Source organism: Mastigoproctus giganteus, chromosome 4 (genome assembly GCF_048544385.1).
Source record: "Mastigoproctus giganteus isolate SK-2022 chromosome 4, ASM4854438v1, whole genome shotgun sequence".
Lineage (NCBI taxonomy): Eukaryota > Metazoa > Arthropoda > Arachnida > Uropygi > Thelyphonidae > Mastigoproctus > Mastigoproctus giganteus.
This window is the reverse complement of record NC_143578.1, coordinates 174,121,535-174,143,910: the sequence shown is the minus strand read 5'-3', so window position 1 is coordinate 174,143,910 and position 22,376 is coordinate 174,121,535. Positions and strand designations below refer to the sequence as shown.

Below are 22,376 nucleotides of genomic sequence, written 5' to 3'. Positions count from 1 at the left end.
AAGAACAAAAAATTATACCGGCTGCTGCGTCATCACTAAATTTTTACTGTTTGACTTTTTTTGACTCAACTTTCTGTTGGCCGTCATCATTTTAAAAAAATGGGATTACCCGTCGGCAGGCAAAAAATTTCATTTACAGTCTTGAAGTGAGTGATGTACTGTATAAAGTGGTGAATTTTTTTTTTTAGTAAAAAATCCATAAATTTATCACCCTCAATGGAAAAATCAGAGCATGAATCAAAGCGCTATTTTGCTTAAAGTGGTAGATGTAGGGGATTCTTCGAAAACAGATATTTGTAAAAAGTTCGGAATCGTTAACTCTACATTGTCGGCAATCATAAAGAATAGAGACCAACTTACTGCAATGTTTGAGTGCAGTATGTGTGAGCTGGATAGCAAATGGATGAGAAAGGCCAAACACAAAGATTTGGAGGTTCCATTGTTTGTTTGGTTCAACACTAGATCTCAGAATGCTCCAATATTGGGACCTCTATTAATGGAAAAAGCAGATGTGGTTACAATTTAAATGGGGATTGAATTCATTGCGAATCCTGGCTAGTTAGAATGTTTCAAGAAAAGAAACGACATCGTTTTTAAAAATGATTTGCAGTGAAGCAAATCAAGTTTCATCGAGTATGACATTGGATTGGCTGCAGTCTACATTGCCTACAGTGCTTGAAGAATATAGTGCGAGAGATGTCTTTAATGCTGAAAAACGGGGTTGTTCTATTGCTGCTTAACCAATAGCGAGATTTGAAAGTTAAATAATACTTAACCCGAGCCAGGTCCGCCCTGTTTTTGTCTAATTTTTAACCCTAACTCGAAAGTTGCTCCCCCCCGAAGAAAACTAATAATTTTCATAATTTCTACTCAATTTTCCAAATTGAAACTCTCAATATACATAAACAGAAGTATATTCTTTGATTTCCTACCTTTAGCGCTCAGCAAAAACTATTAATTCACTCTAAAACAGCAAAAATGTACGATCACATTTCAATTTATTAAATTTTGATGTCGGCAAAACAAGATCCAAGCTTTGAAAATAAAACGCGTTACAGCATTAGTTCAAAAATTCGCGCGTCAGCTCGGCGCCTCTGGCTAAAACGAATCAACGCACGCAGAGAGATAATTGACTGGTCAAGCTTACGTCATTAACGTTACCAAGGTGATCCAAGGAGAAAATGAAACTGTAAACAACTTTCGTGGAAAACAAACAGTTGAGCATCATTACTTGCGAACACTAATTTGCATGGCTCACTCACAACAGTAGCTTTATTGCTTTTCGTAATTGTTGTACGAAAGAATTGCAACGAATTGGTTTTGAAAAACTAAAATATTGCATTTCCTTTCTTCAATATCTACTAAAAAAAATCAAGGAAATTCATCTACTGGAAGCTATACTGGAAACGGAAAGAAAAAAAATGTCGTAAAACTGATCACTACAATGTGCATTTCATAAAAAAAAAAAGTTCGCTTTATTGTAATTGTTTCTAGAGGACTAAATCGGAACAGCAGTTTCATGGATGTATATTTGATCTTCTTACGAAATTTCAAGAAAATATTTCTATTCATAGCTGCGTTATAAACTTCGAAAACTGATATCGAAGGAACTTCACATGCATCTCACCTGGTGTACAAACGAAAAAAAAAAAAAAAAAAAAATGCGCAGCTAGTAACAGATTGTGAGAACAATCCATTACTCGTAGTGAGGGATTGGGAAATTGTAAGTAATTGTTATCGAATACTTCAATATTTCCTTGATATGCATTTGATATCATCAAAAAATTTCCAGAGAAAAATTGAATTTTCATTATCACACAACGCCCGAAAAATTCACCATAAAATGTCATGTGTTTCAATGTTTGAATTCCATTCTGAGCTGCAAATGTAATTTCACTTCTCTTGCGCTGACAGAGTAGCCATTCACCGAATGAAGAAAAACCGGGTTCATTTTCATGAAATTTCCAATTCCCTTCTTTCACTTGAGGGAAAAAAAACTCCTTAGGGGAGGGAGTCCACCCTTTCTAGTCCGACCCTGGAGAGAGAGAGAGAGAGAGAGAGAAATAAAAAATACCCTTTTGGTGGGCAGAAGGCCAAGAGATTGTCAAAGGTCCAGAGCGCTTACTTTCATTTATTTTATTTATTTATTTTATTTTATTATATTATTATTATTTTTTTTTTTTTTCTTGTGTTGTTCTAGCAATCCATCCTGGATTGGGGCTTCCCTGGGCCGGGATAGTGCTTCTCCTCTTTTCTCCTTCCCTCTCTTCATGTTATACAAGTTTTTCTTTCCTCCCTGGGAACTTTTTTTTTTGGCTGATGCTGCATAAGCTCATACACTTGCTTTCTTGCATCACATGCCACTACTACTAGGGAGGAGGGCGTGCAGTTAGTAGGGGAGATCTTGCCCTCCTGCTAGGGACGAGTACTTGGAGGCAGTCGTCCAGGTGATCGCTGCTTCCAGGTAGCCAGAATGCCCAAATACAACATCACAATACAGAACACACACATAAGCTCACAAACAGTTTTTCTTTCCTGTCACTTTCTCCCATGCGGGATGAAAAATTTTTTTCTCTCTCTCTCTTGCCTTCCTTTTCATCTGTCTTCATCCAACATGGGATATTCCTATGCGGGATGATTTTTTTTTTTTTCACGACACACACTGGCCTTACCCTGACAATGCGTAAAAACTGAACAGAGCAATGAGGCCGAGATGAACTTTTGTTGTAGGAGCCGCCCATACAAAAACAAAAAATAAAGAGAATAAATAATAATAATAATAATAATAAAAAAACAGCATTGCAGCTCTAAGTCAGTTTCATCCTAGGATGCGGAAACTGCAATTGTTTTAGAGAACAATATTTTACATTTTTACTTTCTAACATTATTTTGCATTATAGCTCTGTTACAATATTTTGCATTATAGCTCTGTTACAATATTTTGCTTCGTTTCTTTACATTATTGCTGTAGCAAACGATATCGGTGTGCATGACGTTTCATCACAGATGCTGGAGTTCTAATTAGTCAGTTCATCCTAGGATACGGAATTACTAATTAGTCCGATTTTGGTCTGGTGCGCATTTGATAAAAAATCCAGAATAATTCCTCTGGAAATATTAGCTAGTGAACTGCATTATAAATTTCAAACATCGCTGTATTGCTTATCCTTTGAGTGACCGCATGTTTTCACCTTGTACAATTGTTTCATTGTGGACACTTTCTTCCAGTCAGTAAAATCATTATTATACCTATAAAGTAATTCATTATGTTGGGGGAAACCGTTTTTGCTCCTAATTGATGTAGCACTTTCGAATTTCGCAAAGTGGATTATTTGAACACAATATACATTAGAAGGTCGGTAAAAGAGTTGATAGTTGATGGGCAGCATTCCGACAAACAAACAAATTTTCTGCCAGGGAGGGAGGGAGAGAGGGAGAGAGAGAGAGGGAGGGAGAGAGAGAGAGAGAGAGAGAGAGAGAGAGAGAGAGAGAGAGAGAGACTCATCTGCCAAAAACCACAGTAAAACAAAGTGATGGGGATGGGGAGTAAGTCTATTTGTCAGCTGAGTTTATCTGTTTATTGTAGTTCAGAACAGCATTATGACCGTGGATAGTGAATTTATTCGGCTTCTGTACTAAAACAGAATTTCTCCCTTTGCGATGACATCAAAGCGTAACAAGCATATATCTTCTAACGATACTTTTTGAGTTATAAATATTGCAGTTATGTGAACAATACACATTTCAAGAAAGAAAGAAATTCATAGCGGATGATTTTTTTTTTTTCTTTCTTTTGATGCACCAGTTTCGAAGTTTAGAAGTTTATAACGCAACTATAAATAGAAATATTTTCTCGAAATTTGGTTAGAAGATCAAACCCAGGAAACTGCTGTTCTGATATTGTTTACTAAAAACAATTACAATAAAGCAAACTTTTTTTTTTTTTTTTTTATCAAATGCGCATTGCAGTGTTATCAGTTTTACACCAGTTTTTCCCGTTTCCAACAGATGAATTTCCTTGATCTTCTGTTCGTAGGAGCAATACACGTTGAAGAAAGGAAATACGATCTGTTCACCTTCCATAAACTGTTATTGGTACTGTATGGCTTTATTGCCTCTTATGTCAAAAACAGTAGCTCCTGTTCGTCTTTTCTTTATTTACACTTCTCCCTTACCGGCTCGATGTAGCTGTACTGCTGACGTGATATATACCTCCCACGCTTCGCTCTTATTCACGCGGAGTTGTTTATCAGAACTGCTCCTCTCCGTAAAAAGAAATTCGCGCGCTATACACCAAGAAATGAATCAAGTGTCGGGTTTCATAAGCTCTAGGCTGGTTAGGGCGGGGGTAAAAAAATTAATTGAAAAGGCCTAAAAAATTGCATACTTGATGTCACATTTTTGTCATTTGCGTGAAATTCAATAGAAGGTTTTGAAAATTTAAGTGGGAAAATTCAAGAAAACAGTTCTGGCTCCAACTATAGCGAGTTTCAGCTCTGTAATTAGAGTAAAAATTATAGAATTAACTTACTGAACCCAGTTGGGGCTGGTACGTACCCCAGCGGACGGGTATAGATTATCGTTCGTAACTTCCCGCCTTTGTCCTTGACATACGATCGTTATATATCGAACCTAGATAGCGTTAGTATAGTATAGGTTATAATATTTTCGGTGATCGGTAAAATCTATTAAACTTGTTGAACTTCGCTGGCATTTAAACTGTACTTTTAACTAAATACACATACCGACTTAGATTACAAACGTAACATAATTAATACATAACTGATACGGAAGTTATGTAAAGGGAACTCGGAGATAATTAATACTTGACACTAAAAATATATATATCCCATTATAACTGTGTTGGGAGATAAGTTAGGGTTATAAACTGAAATTGAAATTTTATTTAAATTAAAAGAAATCTTGACTCAGACCAGAGCAGCAAAACAAAAGGCTCAAGCTAATGGAAGTGCTGTGGCTCAGAGGAGAACTGAGGGGCGCAGTTGCCTTCTGAATCACAGCCTTCTAAAATGCACAGCTTGCATGATGTTTGTGGAGCATTCAGATACGGGACATGATATTGCCGTGGGGTATGTCTTTGTGTGTGCGCGATGCAAGGAGTGTATCGAAATCAGGCAACAACTCAGCGTTCTTATGGGCCTATATGAGAGCTTGAAGGACAGGGTGGATGCCCTCGAAGGAACTAAATTGAGGGGCCCATCAAGCTCTCAGCTGCCCACATCAACGCCAGAGCTTGCACTTGGTCATCGCGCAACACAGCGGCAACCCCAAGGCAGAATGCGCTGGTCCCAAAGGAACTAGTAGTTGTTGGTGACTCTATTGTCAGGGAAATGGGGAACATGCTTTGTAAAAAGGATAGGTGGAACATGACCAGGGTATGCCTGCCAGGGGAAAAGGTTGATGACGTTGTAGAGCAGATATCATCTTTTAAGGGCACAAAAGGTGATATAGTTGTACACATTGGCACTAATGATATCAAGAGTAGGAGACCGGCAGAATTGCTTAACAAGTACAGGTCACTGTTGAAAAAAAGCCGTGAAATAGGGTTGAATTTGAAAGTGTCTGCAATTCTGCCCAGACACGATAGGAGGGAGTATATGATGAGAGCCTTATCGATCAGTTCGGCCCTGGAAAGATTGTGCAAGGCTCAAGGGGTAGAATTTTTTTCAGCCTGGACTGTACTTGTTAACAGGAGAGATTGCTTCTACAGGGATGGGATACACTTAAATAGAAAGGGTGCAAGAATATTTGCTGATGCTATCGAGGCAGTGTTAGGTGGGTCAGAAAACTGCTAGCTTGGGGGGGGAGACAAAGACGAATAGATTAACAGTAGCCACTGGCAGAGGTGAAAGAGATTCTTGCACTGCTTCTATTGGAATGAGCAGAAGCCTGAAAAACAAGATGCAGGATATTTCAGAGAGTGCTGGGAGTCATTGCGGTACAAGTAAACACATGGGTTGTGTTAGGGTAGCTAAGAATAGAAATAGGTGCATGTATACTTGCGTGTACACCAATGCTAGGAGTTTAGTAAATAAATTTGAGGTATTGCTCAAAACATCAAAGGCAGATATTGTTGGGATATCAGAGACGTGGTGGCACACAGATATAAGGAATGCAGAACTGGAATTTGGGGAGTACAACATCTACAGAAAGGATAGACTGGATAGGAAGGGAGGAGGGGTTATGCTATTAGTTAAGAAATACATAAAATCCAAGGAAGTGAAGTCAGTGGACATCGCTGGACAGTGCAGTGTCGAGTCAGTTTGGTGTGACATAAGCATTGGGAGATCAAAATTGAGAGTAGAATAAGCCTAATGACTCTGATGAGTACGATAAGAAACTGTACAGGGAAATAGAGTGGGCCAGTAAATCAGAGAGTCTTATAATGGGAGATTTTAATTTCCCAGATATTGACTGGAATTTGGGGGCTGGTCACTCACGCACTAGCAAGGCTTTTGTGGATTTATTAGATGATTGTTTTCTACATCAGCATGTTCTGGAGGCAACCAGAGGGAGGAATACTCTTGATTTGATTATTAGCAGTGATTCTTCATGCATGAAGAATCTGCAGATAAATGAACCACTAGGTGGCAGTGATCACAGTGTGCTGAAGTGGGATTTACTCAAAGAGGTAACTAACTACCATTAGGGGTAAAGGGAAGGGTTATTGCTTTCGTAAAGGTGACTACGATGGACTGAGACAGTATTTCAATTGTGTACAGTGGCACCAACTGATGATGTTACCAACAGCAAATGCAAAATGGGAAGCATTCAAAGAACTTATCTTGGAAGCTATTAGGCTTTACATACCAACTAAGAAATATTGTTCAAGGATTAGGCCAAAATGGATGTCAGATGAACTGATGAGGCATATGGCAGAGAAGAAACATGCATGGGATACATACAAATTAACACATGACACAGAAGCCTATGATAGATACAAGTTGATCTGTAACCAAGTTACAAAGGAGGTTAGGCAGGCGAAGGCAGATTACGAGAAATCTCTGGCAGCAAGGAAAACAGCAAAGAGTTCTTTACTTATGTAAACTCTAGAAGGAAGGGCATGAATCAGATTAGTCCACTTGATATCGATGGGTCAACTGTTGATGATCCTGCTCAGGTAGCTAACAAACTAAATGAATATTTTGCATCGACATTCACACATGAGGAATTATTTAGCGAGGGGAAAGCCAGAGGTGTATTGAACTCTAGCAGTAAGCTAGAGAATCTTGCAATAACTGAGTGTCAAGTGGAGGAGAAATTATTGAAGATAAACACAAGAAAGGCACCTGGGGTGGATGGATTCTATCCAGTTACATTAAAGGAGGCAGCAGAGGAAGTAAGCAAACCCTTAGCCATAATTATGAGAGCTTCCTTGGACTCAGGGGAGGTACCCACAGACTGGAGATGTGCAAATGTGACCCCAATTCACAAAGGAGGATCAAAGGCTAACACAAGTAATTATAGACCTGTGAGTTTAACTTCTGTTCCAGGAAAATTAATGGAGGCACTAGTTAAAGAAGCACTGCAGGATCATTTAGACAAGACTTCAGTTATAGCTCGGACACAGCATGGTTTTGTTAAGGGGAAGTCTTGCCTTACCAATTTGATTGGATACTATGATGCAGTCACAAAGGAACTGGATGCAGGGAATAACTTTGATATTATATACTTGGATCTTAGAAAGGCTTTTGATAGTGTTGCACATGGAAGACTGCTGCACAAATTGGAGCAGTTTGACATTGGAGGCAAATTGCTGCTGTGGATCAAGGGGTGGCTGAGGGGGAGAAGACAGAGAGTGGTAATCAATGGACACTGCTCGTCGTGGACTAATGTTATTAGTGGAGTCCCTCAGGGCTCAGTGTTGGGTCCATTATTGTTTTCTGTATTCATAAATGATATTGATGATGGTATATCAAGCTTAATGTCGAAGTTTGCAGACGATACAAAGGTAGCAGGGTTGTCAAAGACACTACTGACACTATGCTGCTGCAACAGGATCTGGAAAGGTTGAGCAGATGGGCTGAGAGGTGGCAAATGAAGTTTAACATTGATAAATGTAAAGTACTACACATGGGGAAACAGCAACCCCAGAGCAACGGTGGTAGAGAATGAAAGGGACCTGGGGGTGGTTGTGCAGGCAGATATGAATATGAAGTTCTCTGAGCAGTGCAGACGGGCTGCAGGAGTAGCTCATGGTGTATTGTCAATGATATATAGGAATTTTTCTAGCAGGGATAAGGAGGTGATTATTCCCTTGTATAAGGCAATGGTCAGGCCACACCTAGAGTACTGTATACAAGCCTGGAGGCGTCATTTCAAGAAGGATGTAGAGCTGCTGGAACGAGTACAGAGAAGGGCAACAAGATTAGTGAATGGAACAAAGGGGTGCGCTTACGAAGAAAGGCCTAAGTTTTGCGAATTTCAGTGTCTGGAGACTAGGCACCAGCAAGGTGATCTGATAGAGGTGTATAAAGCTTGAATGGTTTGAGCATGCTCAATGCTGATGGGATTCTTCCTCTCGCTCAGAATAATCACCTGAGAAGGCATAAATTCAAATTGAGGAAAGACAGATGTAGGATAGATGTGCGGAAATTTGCCTTTAGCCAGCGGGTGGGTGGTAGGTGGAACAGACTTCCATCCCTTGTCGTGGAAGTGATAGCCTAAATAAGTTTAAGGGTCAGCTGGACAGATATTTCAAACGAACAGAAGGGTGAAGTGGAAGTGGTTATTTTTTATTTATTTATATTACTTTATTTTTTTTTTGGCTGATGCTGCATAAGCTTGCTTTCTTGCACCAAATGCCTCTACTAATGCTATTAGATGAACAGAGTGGGCATTGGGATGACTAAGTTCCCTTTGTGCAAGAGAGCATCTTTCAAATTTCACTATGAGGAGTTGAAGAAGAGTTGCCATCCAGATGTAATGTGTATTTGTTACAATTCGTAAAACACTCCATTGATATCATGTCGGTAGCAAAGTAGACAATTTATTGTAAAGAATGTTGTCAAAACTTGGTTTCTTTTTCAATAGTGAGACACTTTGATATTTTTGTTAGCCAAATGGTTCTGCTTTAGTCTTGAAGTGAGAAGTTCAGCTTTATCTTTGGAAAGGGCTACATTTCTAATGAGGTCATTCAACTTATCTCGGATAACTCGGATATCTCGGATGAGAGCCTTGTCGATCAATTCGGCCCTGGAAAGATTGTGCAAGGCTCAAGGGGTAGAATTTTTTTCAGCCTGGACTGTACTTGTTAACAGGAGAGATTGCTTCTACAGGGATGGGATACACTCAAATAGAAAGGGTGCAAGAATATTTGCTGATGCTATCGAGGCAGTGTTAGGTGGGTCGGAAAACTGCTAGCTTGGGGGGAGACAAAGACCAATAGATTGACAGTAGCCACTGGCAGAGGTGAAAGAGATTCTTGCACTGCTTCTATTAGAATGAGCAGAAGCCTGAAAAACAAGATGCATGGTATTTCAGAGACTGCTGGGAGCCATTGCGGCACAAGTAAACACATGGGTTGTGTTAGGGTAGCTAAGAATAGAAACAGGTGCAGGTATACTTGCGTGTACACCAATGCTAGGAGTTTAGTAAATAAATTTGATGAATTTGAGGTATTGCTCAAAACATCGAAGGCAGATATTGTTGGGATATCAGAAACGTGGTGTCACACAGATATAAGGGATGCGGAACTGCAATTTGGCGAGTACAACGTCTACAGAAAGGATAGACAGGATAGGAAGGGGGGAGGTGTTATGCTATTAGTTAAGAAACACATAAAAACCAAGGAAGTGAAGCTAGTCGACATCGCTGGACAGTGCAGTGTGGAGTCAGTTTGGTGTGACATAAACATTGGGAGATCAAAATTGAGAGTAGGAGTGTGCTATAGGCCTAATGACTCTGATGAGTATAATAAGGAACTGTACAGGGAAATAGTGGGCCAGTAAATCAGAGTGTCTTATAATGGGAGATTTTAATTTCCCAGATATTGACTGGATTTTGGGGGCTGGTTACTCACACACTAGCAGGGCTTTTGTGGATTTATTGGATGATTGTTTTCTACATCAGCATGTTCGGGAGGCAACTAGAGGGAGTAATACTCTTGATTTGATTATCAGCAGTGATTCTTCATGCATTAAGAATCTGCAGATAAATGAACCACTAGGTGGCAGTGATCACAGTGTGCTGAAGTGGGATTTACTCAAAGAGGTAACTACCATTAGGGGTAAAGGGAAGGGTTATTGCTTCCGTAAAGGCGACTACGATGGACTGAGACAGTATTTAAATTCTATACAGTGGGACCAACTGATGATGTTACCAACAGCAAATTCAAAATGGGAAGCATTCAAAGAACTTATCTTGGAAGCTACTAGGCTTTACATACCAACTAAGAAATATTGTTCAAGGTTTAGGCCAAAATGGATGTCAGATGAACTAATGAGGCATATGGCAGAGAAGAAAAATGCATGGGATACATACAAATTAACACATGACACAGAAGCCTATGATAGATACAAGTTGATATGCAACCAAGTTACAAAGGAGATTAGGCAGGCGAAGGCAGATTACGAGAAATCCTTGGCAAGGGATGCAAAGAAAAACAGCAAAGAGTTCTTTACTTATGTAAACTCTAGAAGGAAGGGGATGAATCAGATTGGTCCACTTGATATTGATGGGGCAAGTGTTGATGATCCTGCTCAGGTAGCTAACAAACTAAATGAATATTTTGCATCGACATTCACACATGAGGAGTTATTCAGAGAGGGGAATGCCAGAGGTGTATTCAACTCTAGCAGTAAGCTACAGAATCTTGAAATAACTGGGAGTAAAGTGGAGGAGAAACTGTTGAAGATAAACACAAGAAAGGCACCCGGGGTGGATGGGATCTATCCAGTTATATTAAAGGAGGCCGCAAAGGAAGTAAGCAAACCCTTAGCCATAATTATGAGAGCTTCCTTGGACTGAGGGGAGGTACCCATACACTGGAAATGTGCAAATGTGACCCCAATTCACAAAGGAGGATCAAAGGCTGACACAAGTAATTATAGACCTGTGAGCTTAACTTCTGTTCCAGGAAAATTAATGGAAGCACTGGTTAAAGAAGCACTGCAGGATCATTTAGACAAGTCTTCAGTTATAGCTCAGACACAGCATGGTTTTGTTAAGGGGAAGTCTTGCCTGACCAACTTGATTGGATACTATGATGCAGTCACAAAAGAACTGGATGCAGGGAATAACTTTGATATTATATACTTGGATCTTAGAAAGGATTTTGATACTGTTGCATATGGAAGACTGCTACACAAATTGGAGCAGTGTGACATTGGAGGCAAATTGCTGCTATGGATAAAGGGGTGTTTGAGGGGGAGAAGACAGAGAGTGGTAATCAATGGACACTGCTCATCGTGGACTGATGTTATTAGTGGAGTCCCTCAGGGCTCAGTGTTGGGTCCATTATTGTTTTCTGTATTTATAAATGATATTGATGATGGTATATCGGGCTTAATGTCCAAGTTTGCAGACGATACAAAGGTTGGCAGGGTTGTCAAGGACACTACTGACACTATGCTGCTGCAACAGGATCTGGAAAGGTTGAGCAGATGGGCTGAGAGGTGGCAAATGAAGTTTAACATTGACAAATGTAAAGTACTACACATGGGAAACAGCAACCCCAGAGCAACGTATCAACTCTGTGGTACAACACTGACTGACAATGGTAGAGAATGAAAGGGACTTGGGGGTGGTTGTGCAGGCAGATATGAAGTTCTCTGAGCAGTGCAGACGGGCTGCAAGAGTAGCTCATGGAGTATTGTCAATGATATACAGGAATTTTTCCAGCAGGGATAAGGAGTTGATTATTCCATTGTATAAGGCGATGGTCAGGCCACACCTAGAGTACTGTATACAGGTCTGGAGGCCTCATTTCAAGAAGGATGTAGAGCTGCTGGAACGAGTACAGAGAAGGGCAACAAGATTAGTGAATGGAACAAAGGGGTGCTCTTACGAAGAAAGGCTTAAGTTTTGCAAATTACAGTGTCTGGAGACTAGGCACCAGCGAGGTGATCTGATAGAGGTGTATAAAGCCTTGAATGGTTTAAGCATGCTCAATGCTGATGGGATTCTTCCTCTAGCTCAGAAAAATCACCTGAGAGGGCATAAATTCAAATTGAGGAAAGACAGATGTAGGATAGACGTGCGGAAATTTGCCTTTAGCCAGCGGGTGGTTGGTTGGTGGAACAGACTTCCATCCCTTGTGGTGGAGGTTGATAGCCTAAATAAGTTTAAGGCTCAGCTGGACAGGTATTTTGAACGAACAGAGGGGTGAAGTGGAAGTGGGTTTTTTTTTTTTTTTTTTTGGCTGATGCTGCATAAGCTTGCTTTCTTGCATCAAATGCCTCTACTAATGCTAAAATGCTAATGCTAATAACAAGTCTGGCTCCAGTGGCCCTTCATTGGGTATATACTTAGGATCAGCTGAATTTTTCAGGTCCCCATGAATTACAACTTCATTGCATTCCATTTTATCTTCTAAAGAAAGTAGTCTATGCTGTTGGGGTACTCTGAATTGGTATACTGTCATCATGGGGATTGATCTCATTGCTGAATTCAGGTTCAGATAAACAATCTTGTGCTTAATATTCATTGAGAATCCAGTTTTTTTCACATTACAAAAGTAACAATAACCATCATGGTCTTTTGGCTTTTAATACATTATGGGTATGACTTTTCCCTTTGTTCAACCAGTTGCCAAACAAATACACGACGTCATCTGCCACATTTCGTGTAGGGATTGTGATTCTTCTTCTTCTTACATTGGATCTACCTGATGTATTTTGAGCTTGAGGGGTTGGGCGGCATGAAGCGTCGGTCCGTGCATCACGTGCGAATGCATCGGAACTAGCATTCCGTGTTTGAATGGTTTGAGCATGCTCAATGCTGATGGGATTCTTCCTCTCGCTCAGAATAATCACCTGAGAGGGCATAAATTCAAATTGAGGAAAGACATGTAGGATAGACGTGCGGAAATTTGCTGGAAATTTTATTTTGAACGAACAGAGGGGTGAAGTGGAAGTGGTTTTTTTTTTTTTTTTTGGCTGATGCTGCATAAGCTTGCTTTCTTGCATCAAATGCCTCTACTAATGCTAATGCTAATGTAATCCATTCAAATAAGCAATACAAATAACATGTGGTGACTTATTCTGGTCACTTAAAGGAACAGCCAATATATAATTGGCAAATTTTCCAAAAATCTGTTGGGATCGTATGCTGTTGTGATTTAGTTAGGAAAGAGGTGCACACATTAACCAAAGAATGGAATTCTTTACTTATGTTAATACTAGAAGGAAATGGATGAACATCACTGGGCTTGGCTCATTAGATATGAATGGAATAGCTATTGATGATCATCCTGTTAAGGTTGCTAATGAGCTAAAAAAAAAAATTTTGCATCAGCATTGTCAGTTGGAATGTGGGTGCAAACTGGGAGTCGTTTAGCTCCTTGCTGGGAATCATATATTGGGAATTATTTAGCTACAAGTTAGTGTACTTCTGAAGTACACCAACTTGGAGCTAAATAATTTTGTGATAACTGAGAAGAAATTGGAAGAGAAATTGCTGAAGCTAAGCATAAATAGGGCACTTTGGGCTGTTGGGATCTATCCAGGTATATTAAAAGAAGCAGCAAAATTGATAAGCAAAGCTTTAGTCATAATTATTGAGGACATAGCAAAAAAAATATTTTTCTTTAATAACATAGGGAAATGCACTTTTGTTCTTTCTTTTAAAGTTATAACTTTACATTGTGAATGGTTGTTATTTTACAAATCTCTGCATTACTGCAATTTGAAAGAGATTTCAGAAAGTACCATCACTTGATTGGCTTAGCATTTATACACCGTGCAATTTATTTGTTGAAAGAAGCATATAAAAATTACATATTTCTGAAAACAACTGCAGTATGAATTTTATATTTTATTCTTATTAAGTTTTGCTAGTTTGTGGCATCAAATAGAGATTGGATATGGGGATAATCTTTGTGTTTGGATATACTAAAAATAAACAATTGATGTAAACATATGTTAGAGTTCCACCATATGATGCTCTGGATGTATACTGCACTATTAACAGTACTGTGATGTACTTCTTTGTGATAAAAGAAGTACATTACTGTACTTCTTTTACAAAGAAGCTGATGGAAACCAAAACATACAGGACCCCACCCATGTGACATGACATGACTCTTATTGATGTTACATAATAACGTCATTTACGAACCTGAGGGGGGGGGTATAAATTCAAACTGAGAAAAGACAGTTGTAGAATAGCTGTGTGGAAATTTGCCTTTAGCCAGCAGGTGGTTTATTGGAGAGCCCCTTTGTGTGTGTGGTTCGGCACCATCTTGTTTGGCTTGCTTGCTTACTTCAAGGTGCCATCTTGTTTCCACTCGCTCTTGTGGGGTGATGCCCTTTTTCGCCTGATTGCTCTAACTTACTCCCTCTCTTAGGACAAAATCCCTGCCTTCAGTCCTCAGGTGTGGTGTAGCCTCTGGGGACTGCAGCTACTGGATCCGCATTGTCTCTAAAAGATCGAATGAGCAGAGGGTGTCAACTCGATCCCCCGCAATGACCCCTCCTGGGTTCGAACTGGTTGATGCTGGTGTATTTGAATACTGGCAGAGGGAAGAGACTTAGTGTAACACATAACAACATTTATTAAAACAAAAATAAACATGCATACAGATTTACACTCCATCTAGTGGGTTTGGGTAGAAGTAAAATTATGTGCATATATGCTTCTAAGTTTCTGTTCATAACAAGGATATGGTATTGGCTTACAACATATGGATTCTGGTATAACTGGGACTATTCCTTCAATAGACTTATTGTTTGGTTCTAGATTCACAAGCTATGGCATTCACAAAACAATTCAATTCACAAAACACTTGAAGTGGTTGTGGAAGTTGATAGCTTAAATAAATTCAAGGAGGAACTGGACAAACTTTTGGGTGGAATGGATTTGTGAAATAGGTCCTCTTTTTTTTTTTTTTAGCTGATGCTACATAAGCTCATATACTTGCTTTCTTGCATCACATGCCTTCATTACTACTACTGCTATAAGTATGTGAGAGGTTTTAGTTATGTAGCTGGGTTTCTCCATTCAGCCTTATAACCAAAGTTGTCTGTTTATATGCTCTATTATCAAATGGTTTCTATGCTGTATTATCAAGTGTAAACAGCATTTCATTTTGAAATGTGGAATCACTATAAGAAACTGACAATTTTGAAAGTTTTTATTTTTTAAGTATAGCATGTGAAGTATTGCTGTTTAATACATTTAAGTACAGTATTATTTAAGACTTATATACTGACAAAATGTCTCATCAGTTTTCTGATAAAATTTTAAAAGTATATGAGATTGATTTTTAACTAAATTATCAGATTATTTCCGGGCTCAAAAATCATTTAGAGTAATATGTATGAATAGAATAAATAAAATGCAAAGGGAATTTGTACCTTTTAATGGTTTTGTCTTTTACTCATTGTGTACTTAATATAAAAATTATTTAGTAATTTTTAGTATTGCTTATAACCTGGTGAGTTTTTAAGTTGATTCGTGGTACCAATGTTATATTGAGGTTGTGCTGTATCAAGTAATTGTCAGATCTTTGTTACTGGTGCAAATTTTTTCTTTTTAATCATTTTTATCTTTACTAGATTGTGTGAATACATTTATGTAGGTAGTTTTATTTTGTCATTTTTAGGGTGGACACTACAGTTTAAACTTGGTCCTTCTCTCTTTGGAAAGAAAGTAACGTTGTACATTAACCATCCAGCAGACTTCTCTGTTGGTTTTATTCGAAATAACTATAGAATTCTGCCATGGAAATCAGAAACTATGAATAAAGCAGATGATACTGCCCTGTTTGCTGAAATTACATTTTTACTTGCTGGATCCTTTCATTATTATTTTGTTATTGAAGGAAGGTAAATATGTAGTTTTGATAGTTTGATGTTTTCATATTTTTACGGACTGAATGATTTAACTTTATCTTATAGTTCCATGTAGCCATATTTTTTTTTTAAGCTTTTATTGTGACATCAGTTATGTCTCAGGGAGGGGAGAGCATAATTACCGATCACATGTTCTCACCTATTTAATGTGGTTATGATTATATCTAATCCTTGTTTAAATTTATACACCAAATTTCTGTAACATTAGCTGTGCTTATCCTTTCTTAAAATTAATACACATCCCTCCAGTTTGAGGCACCTCCATAGTCAGGTGGACAGGAGCAGCAGTGCATAGCACATGCTTCTTGATTAGACCGTGGTTCAAGCCCATCACCACCAAATACGGAAGATGCAGAAAGGTCAGGGAATGACTACCACATATTCCCGGAGCAATATTGCCTTAGTTGCTAATGCTCCTAAAAACCAAATAACAAACAAACAAACCCTTCATTTTAAATCACCTGAATAAAAGAAAAAATGAGAATTAATTAATAACACTAATTAAGTCATTTGAATTGCTATTATCAACTGGATTTCTTTGCACAAAAAGTATTACATTAAGCAAGTTAAATTCATAGAACTTAATATTATACAAATCTGAATTCTATATTGATTTCTGTCATTAGGCCTGATCAGGAAAAATTTGGTCGCAGTTACTAACTGTAAAGTTAGAGGACTCAGAGTCTTCTATGCTGTCAACATTAGAGTTGTAACTTTCAAGAAAAGAGATTATTGTGCACTAAGAAGCTTTTTGGATTCAATAAATTGGGACAAAATGCAAGAGGGGAAAATATAGATTGAATTATAGGGACTTTCATGACATCCATCATTGGAGCTACAAGTGAATTCATCCTATTGAGGAAGTATTATTTAAGCATCTGAGTAACTTTCCTTCTATTTCTGCATTCACACAAGGAGGATGCGCAGATGGAAGAAAGTGTATTAGCATCTGAGTAACACTGACTTCCATGAGCCATAGAGACTCAGTTAATCAGTAACTGGGAGGCATTGCCCATGGGACCCTCAGGTAAAATTTCAAAATAGGGGATTACCAATAATAATCAAGAATATTGGAGAGGGCTCTCATTGGAGTTTTGCCTCCAGTCCTCCAGATACCTTTGCAAGGTCCGGTCAGCAACCCACATAATCCACCCTCAAATAATCAAGAGACTACTATATTACTAAAATGCAGAACTTACATATCCCATAATTGCAGTTTAATTGCTGTCTTTCCAGACTAGCAGAATGATTTATGATGATACTTCAACCAGACACAAGATCTGGTTGAAGTATTATACCTGCAATTCTGCCCAGGCACAATAGGAGGGAGTATATGTTGAGAGCCTTGTCAATCAATTTGACTCTGAAGAGAATGCACAAGGCTCATGAGGTAGAATTTTTCTCATTGTGGTCTGTGATTGTTAACAGAAGAGGCTGTTTTTTTACAGGAATGGGATACCCTTAAATAGAAGGGGTGCAAGAATATTTGCTGATGTTATTGAGGCGGTGATAGGTGGGTTGGAAAACTGCTAGCATGGAGGGATACATGGACTAATAAATTAAACAGAGCTGCAGGCAGAGATGGTGATTCTTGCACTGCTTTTATTGGAAAATGCAGCAGCCTAGAAAGCAAGGTGTTGGGAATTTTCGACACTGCTGTGGATCATCATGAAACCAGTAAATACGTGGGCTATGGGATAGCTAATTTTAAGAACATGTGCATGTACACTAATGCTAGGAGAATTATAAATAAATTTGATGTATTTGAAGTACTGATTAAGTCGTAAAATGCAGACATTGTAGGGATAGTGGAGATTGGTTTCACTCAGACACTCTACTCTCCCTACAATGTCTTGGCTGTACACTATTGCTAGGAGCATTTTAAATAAACGTGAAGAATTTGAAGTAATGATTAAGTCATCAAATGCAGACATTGTAGAGATAGTAGAGACGTGGTGTCACTCAGACAAGTAATGCTGACTTTTAATATGGGGAGTGCATTGTATACAGGAAGGACAAAGTATTCTTGTATGTAAAGGCGGTAACCAGGGTTTCCCCTATATGCTGCCTAGTCATCTAATGGCAAGGTGCCAAGGCTGGTATTTAAAAAAAAAAAAAAAAAAATTACCTAATGAAATGTATCTTTGTGTATATTAATGTGTGTTTTGTTGTATGTTGTAAGCTGGCACCTGGCATTTAGCAGTCAGGAGAAGAAAGACTCCCGTCCCAAGCCACGAGGAGGCGCCAGGTTCTACCATCAAAAGACACGTACAGAAGTTGTCACAGGGAGAACCTCAAAATAATTTAAGAAGGAAGAAGGGAAAAGGGGGGGGGAGAGAGAATGAAGAAAAAGGAACAGAAGAAAAGAGGAATACAGTATCCTCTAGAAATATAAGCAGAAGAATATGAAAGAGAAAAGTAAGAAGACTACAAGGAACATGATGTAATTAAAAATTAATTATCAACAGCTATGCATATATACATACAATCAATTTTACATAGTAATCATAATAAACCCAATCATAATATTAACTATTAGGGCAGATAATAAATTAAAATCAAATTTAAAACTCCAAAAACAACAAGGCAAGTATCATACCAATAAGCAGTTGAAAGACTGCAGATCAATAAGATTACAAAACCTTGAAAAACTTAAAACTAAAACAGTCAATCAATCAGCAAAACCACCAACAACAACATGATTAACACAAGATAACAACACATAACAAGGTAATTAATCTAATACCACTTCCAAAACCCAAGATACAATCAGAGAGCAAGTCCAAAAAAAAGGGCCCTCTGCAACCCACGGAGACAGCAGAATGATATTTATATTATTAAGAACATAACAATTTAAAGTAATGTAGCACATATAATTCACCAATGAAACGAGGTGAATTAATAAAATACAATTAGCCAACAAACGAAATGGCCCTCTGCAACCCGCAGAAACAACAAAATAATATTTACATTGTTAATGGTGCCTCCGGAGCCAGGTGGGCAGGAGCAGCAGTGCTTAACACACGCTTCTTGATTAGACCGGGGTTCGAGCCCGTGACCACCAAATATGGAGGATGCGGAAAGGTCAGGGAATGACCATCGCATATCCCCGGAGCAGTATGGCCTTAGTTGCTAATGCTCCTAAAAACCAAATAACAACAACATTATTAACAACATAGTAATTTTTATACCCCTTAGAAGATATTTCACGACATTATCGTAATATACAGTTGGAGCCATGTAAGGCGCAAAGACTGCAAAATTCAATTTACATTATTAACAACACGGTAATTTTAAATCCTCATAAAATAAAATTCACAACACTAATTGAAGTATGCAAAAGAAGCTTACATTGCTACTTTTAATAGGCACCTCCGTAGCCAGGTGGGAAGGAGCAGCAGTGCGTAGCACACGCTTCTTGATTAGACCGGGGTTCGAGCCCATCGCCACCAAATACGGAGGATGCGGAAAGGTTAAGGGAATGACCACCGCATATCCCGGAGCAGCATGGCCTTGGTTGCTAATGCTCCTAAAAACCAAATAACAAACAAACAGCTACTTTTAATGATAAGCCAGAAACCACACAATACATCAAGTAATTATCAAAATACATTTAAATAATTGTACAAGGTAATTTAGCATTAACAATAATTCAACAAGATAAAAGTTTATCGCCACAACAAAAAAAAAATGTTTCCATTAATTACTTAAAAGCTTAGTTTAAGAACTCATTAATCATAATAACAAGATTTAACTCAAATCATTATAAACAGAAAAACTCGATTTAGAGCCGTTGACAAAAACCAGAACCACTCTTTAAAAAAGAAAAAAAAAAAAAAAAAAAGGAGAACCAAAACATCAAAAAAGAAAAACAGCACCCCAAGCAACCAAAATTTTATCAATCGACAGCACAGAAAAACCAAAGAAACCGTAGAAAGTCCAAAGCAAAGAAAAGACAAAATTATAAATCAAGAGAAGCCAATCTCTTACAATGTTTGATTTTTTTCTGCAAAAGTGGAAAAAGCATTATAGTTTTCTAAAGTCTTCACCAATTTTGGAAGATCATCAACAGGTAAAACCCAGTGATCAGTTGAAATTCAGACTTAAAGTCAACGTACTGAATATACAGGAAGAACAGATAGGACAGGAGGGATGGAAGGGTTATGCCCTTCGTACATAAAATCTAAGTATTAGTAAAATAATAAGAGGAGTTTACCTCAATATAGTACGTAGAACACTTCCGTATGATACCCTCCAGAAATTAAAACGGAAAAAATGAAAAAATCGACAACTTACCAGTATATTTTCATTCCTGTGATCACGACATACGGTCGAAAAGCGTTGTCAGCTTCAGGAAGGAAAATCGTTTTGAATATTTTCGTTAGATTCTTTTAATTGCGTTAATTTGATTTTTAATTGTTTTAAATTGATTTTGAATTGTGTGTTAAATTGATTATTTAATTATTTATATTTTACTCTAATGTACCGGTAAGTTGTCGGTTTTTTTTTTGTTTTTTCCGTTTTAATTTCTGGAGGGTATCATACGGAAGTGTTCTACATACTATATTGAGGTAAACTCCTCTTATTATTTTACTAATATTATTTTCAATGTAGAACATATTGAGTATTACAGCTCTGATTCATACTATCTAATAAAATCTAAGGCAGTGCATCCAGTCACCATGGGTGGCCAGTGAAATGTTGACTTACTTTGGGGTGATATAAGCTACTGGAACACTGGAAAAACAAAATTAAGAGTAGAAGTGTGTTATAGGCCTAAAGTTATGATGAATATAACCAATGGCCTATAAAATACACATTTCCTAGTGCTTATGTCACACCAAAGACTCAACATTGGATTGTCCACCGACATCAATTGGATGCACTTCTTTAGATTTTGTTTCTTAACTAACAGCATAACCCATCTGCCCTTCCTGTCTTGTCTGTACAAATTCTGTACAGACAAGACAGGTCTGTACCTTTCTGTACAAATTGTACTCTCTAAATTCAAATTCTGCACTGCTTATATCTGTGTGACACCACGTCTCTGATATCCAACAATATCTGCCTTTGATGTCTTGACTAGCACTTCAAGCTCATCAAATTTATTAACTATACTCCTAGCATTGGTGTACATGCACCTGTTTCTACTCTTAGATACCCTAACACAGCCCATGTATTTATTTGTTCCACTATGACTCCCAGCAGTCCTGGAAATCTCCATTGCCTTGCTTTCCACTCTGCTGCTCATTCTAATAGAAACAGTGCAAGAATCACATTTGCCTTTGCCTATGGTCACTGTTAATCTTATAGTCTGTATACCACCCCAAGCTGTACTTGAGGTTGTCACAGACATTCTCTCAGATATGCTGGACAAGCTGTACTTGCTACCTGAGAGTCTTAAACGCTAATGAAACTGATATTCGGGTGACACTCAATTTCAGCGAAGTCCGGACGGGCTGTGACAGCCAAATCCTCTACTTGCACTTTCACGATGATGGGACTGTTAGTAATCCTGGGTATAACCTTCATGCACAAGCACACGGTGGGTGACCACCCAGGTGTGAACCAACGTAAGTAGGGGTCGAGGTGTGGCGCCCACACCATGTGGAGGAATGCCGCCCCTCTGTGTTACCAGGCAATACTAGGTGGTAGATGACTCTCATCGACCAGTGCGATACCACCAATTTGCTTATTGGAGGCTTGAAGTGGTGGAACCCATTTTTAGTCTCCATAGATCCAATCTTCCTTACATTTTGATGATACAGCTCTAAAACGGTGTTCGCAAGCCGGCCACTGGTTAGTACACTGCACCGAACCTATTGGTAACTCTTTAGGAGGCTTCCGGATCAGCTAGTGTATAATCTTGTTACCTCTACTCTGCCAGATAGTGACTGGAGGGAGTCCGAGTAGTGTGTATGCGGGGAGCATTGTCGAGGCCACGTTATGTCAAGGATCTGGGTATATTCTTACCGTATGTACGCCATGTCCAAAAATTTCATTACTTCATACACACGCCCCCCCCCACTTTTTCTTACCATTGAATACACCATGAATTGTCAAACTAATAGAGTAAGCTTATCTGTGAAAAGATCTAAACCTCCCAAACACTTCCTAGTACATTTCACAAATATACATGGTGTCAATTCTAATCTCAACGACATCCATTTCCACTTGCAATCTGCCAAACCCCATGTACTGTTTCCTGACAGAATCTCAGTTATCGGTTGATTCAACTACTGCTCATCTCGGTTGCCCAAATTATTCGCTGTATGATTCCTTTCGCCTCAAAGGTGGTACTTGTGCACATGCCCATTCCGATATTCCCTGTCAGAGACTTGG

At 38.5% G+C, this 22,376-nt stretch overlaps 1 protein-coding gene across 1 annotated transcript in view; it reads left to right on the top strand.

The window, feature by feature from the left end:
- Positions 1–22,376, top strand: part of LOC150087211 (glycogen debranching enzyme) — a 763,093-nt gene that overhangs the window by 37,902 nt on the left and 702,815 nt on the right. The window contains exon 3 of the mRNA XM_090371076.1: positions 15,785–16,007. Within this exon, the coding sequence (XP_090227202.1) occupies positions 15,785–16,007 (223 nt within the window). The remainder of the gene's footprint in view (positions 1–15,784; positions 16,008–22,376) is intronic.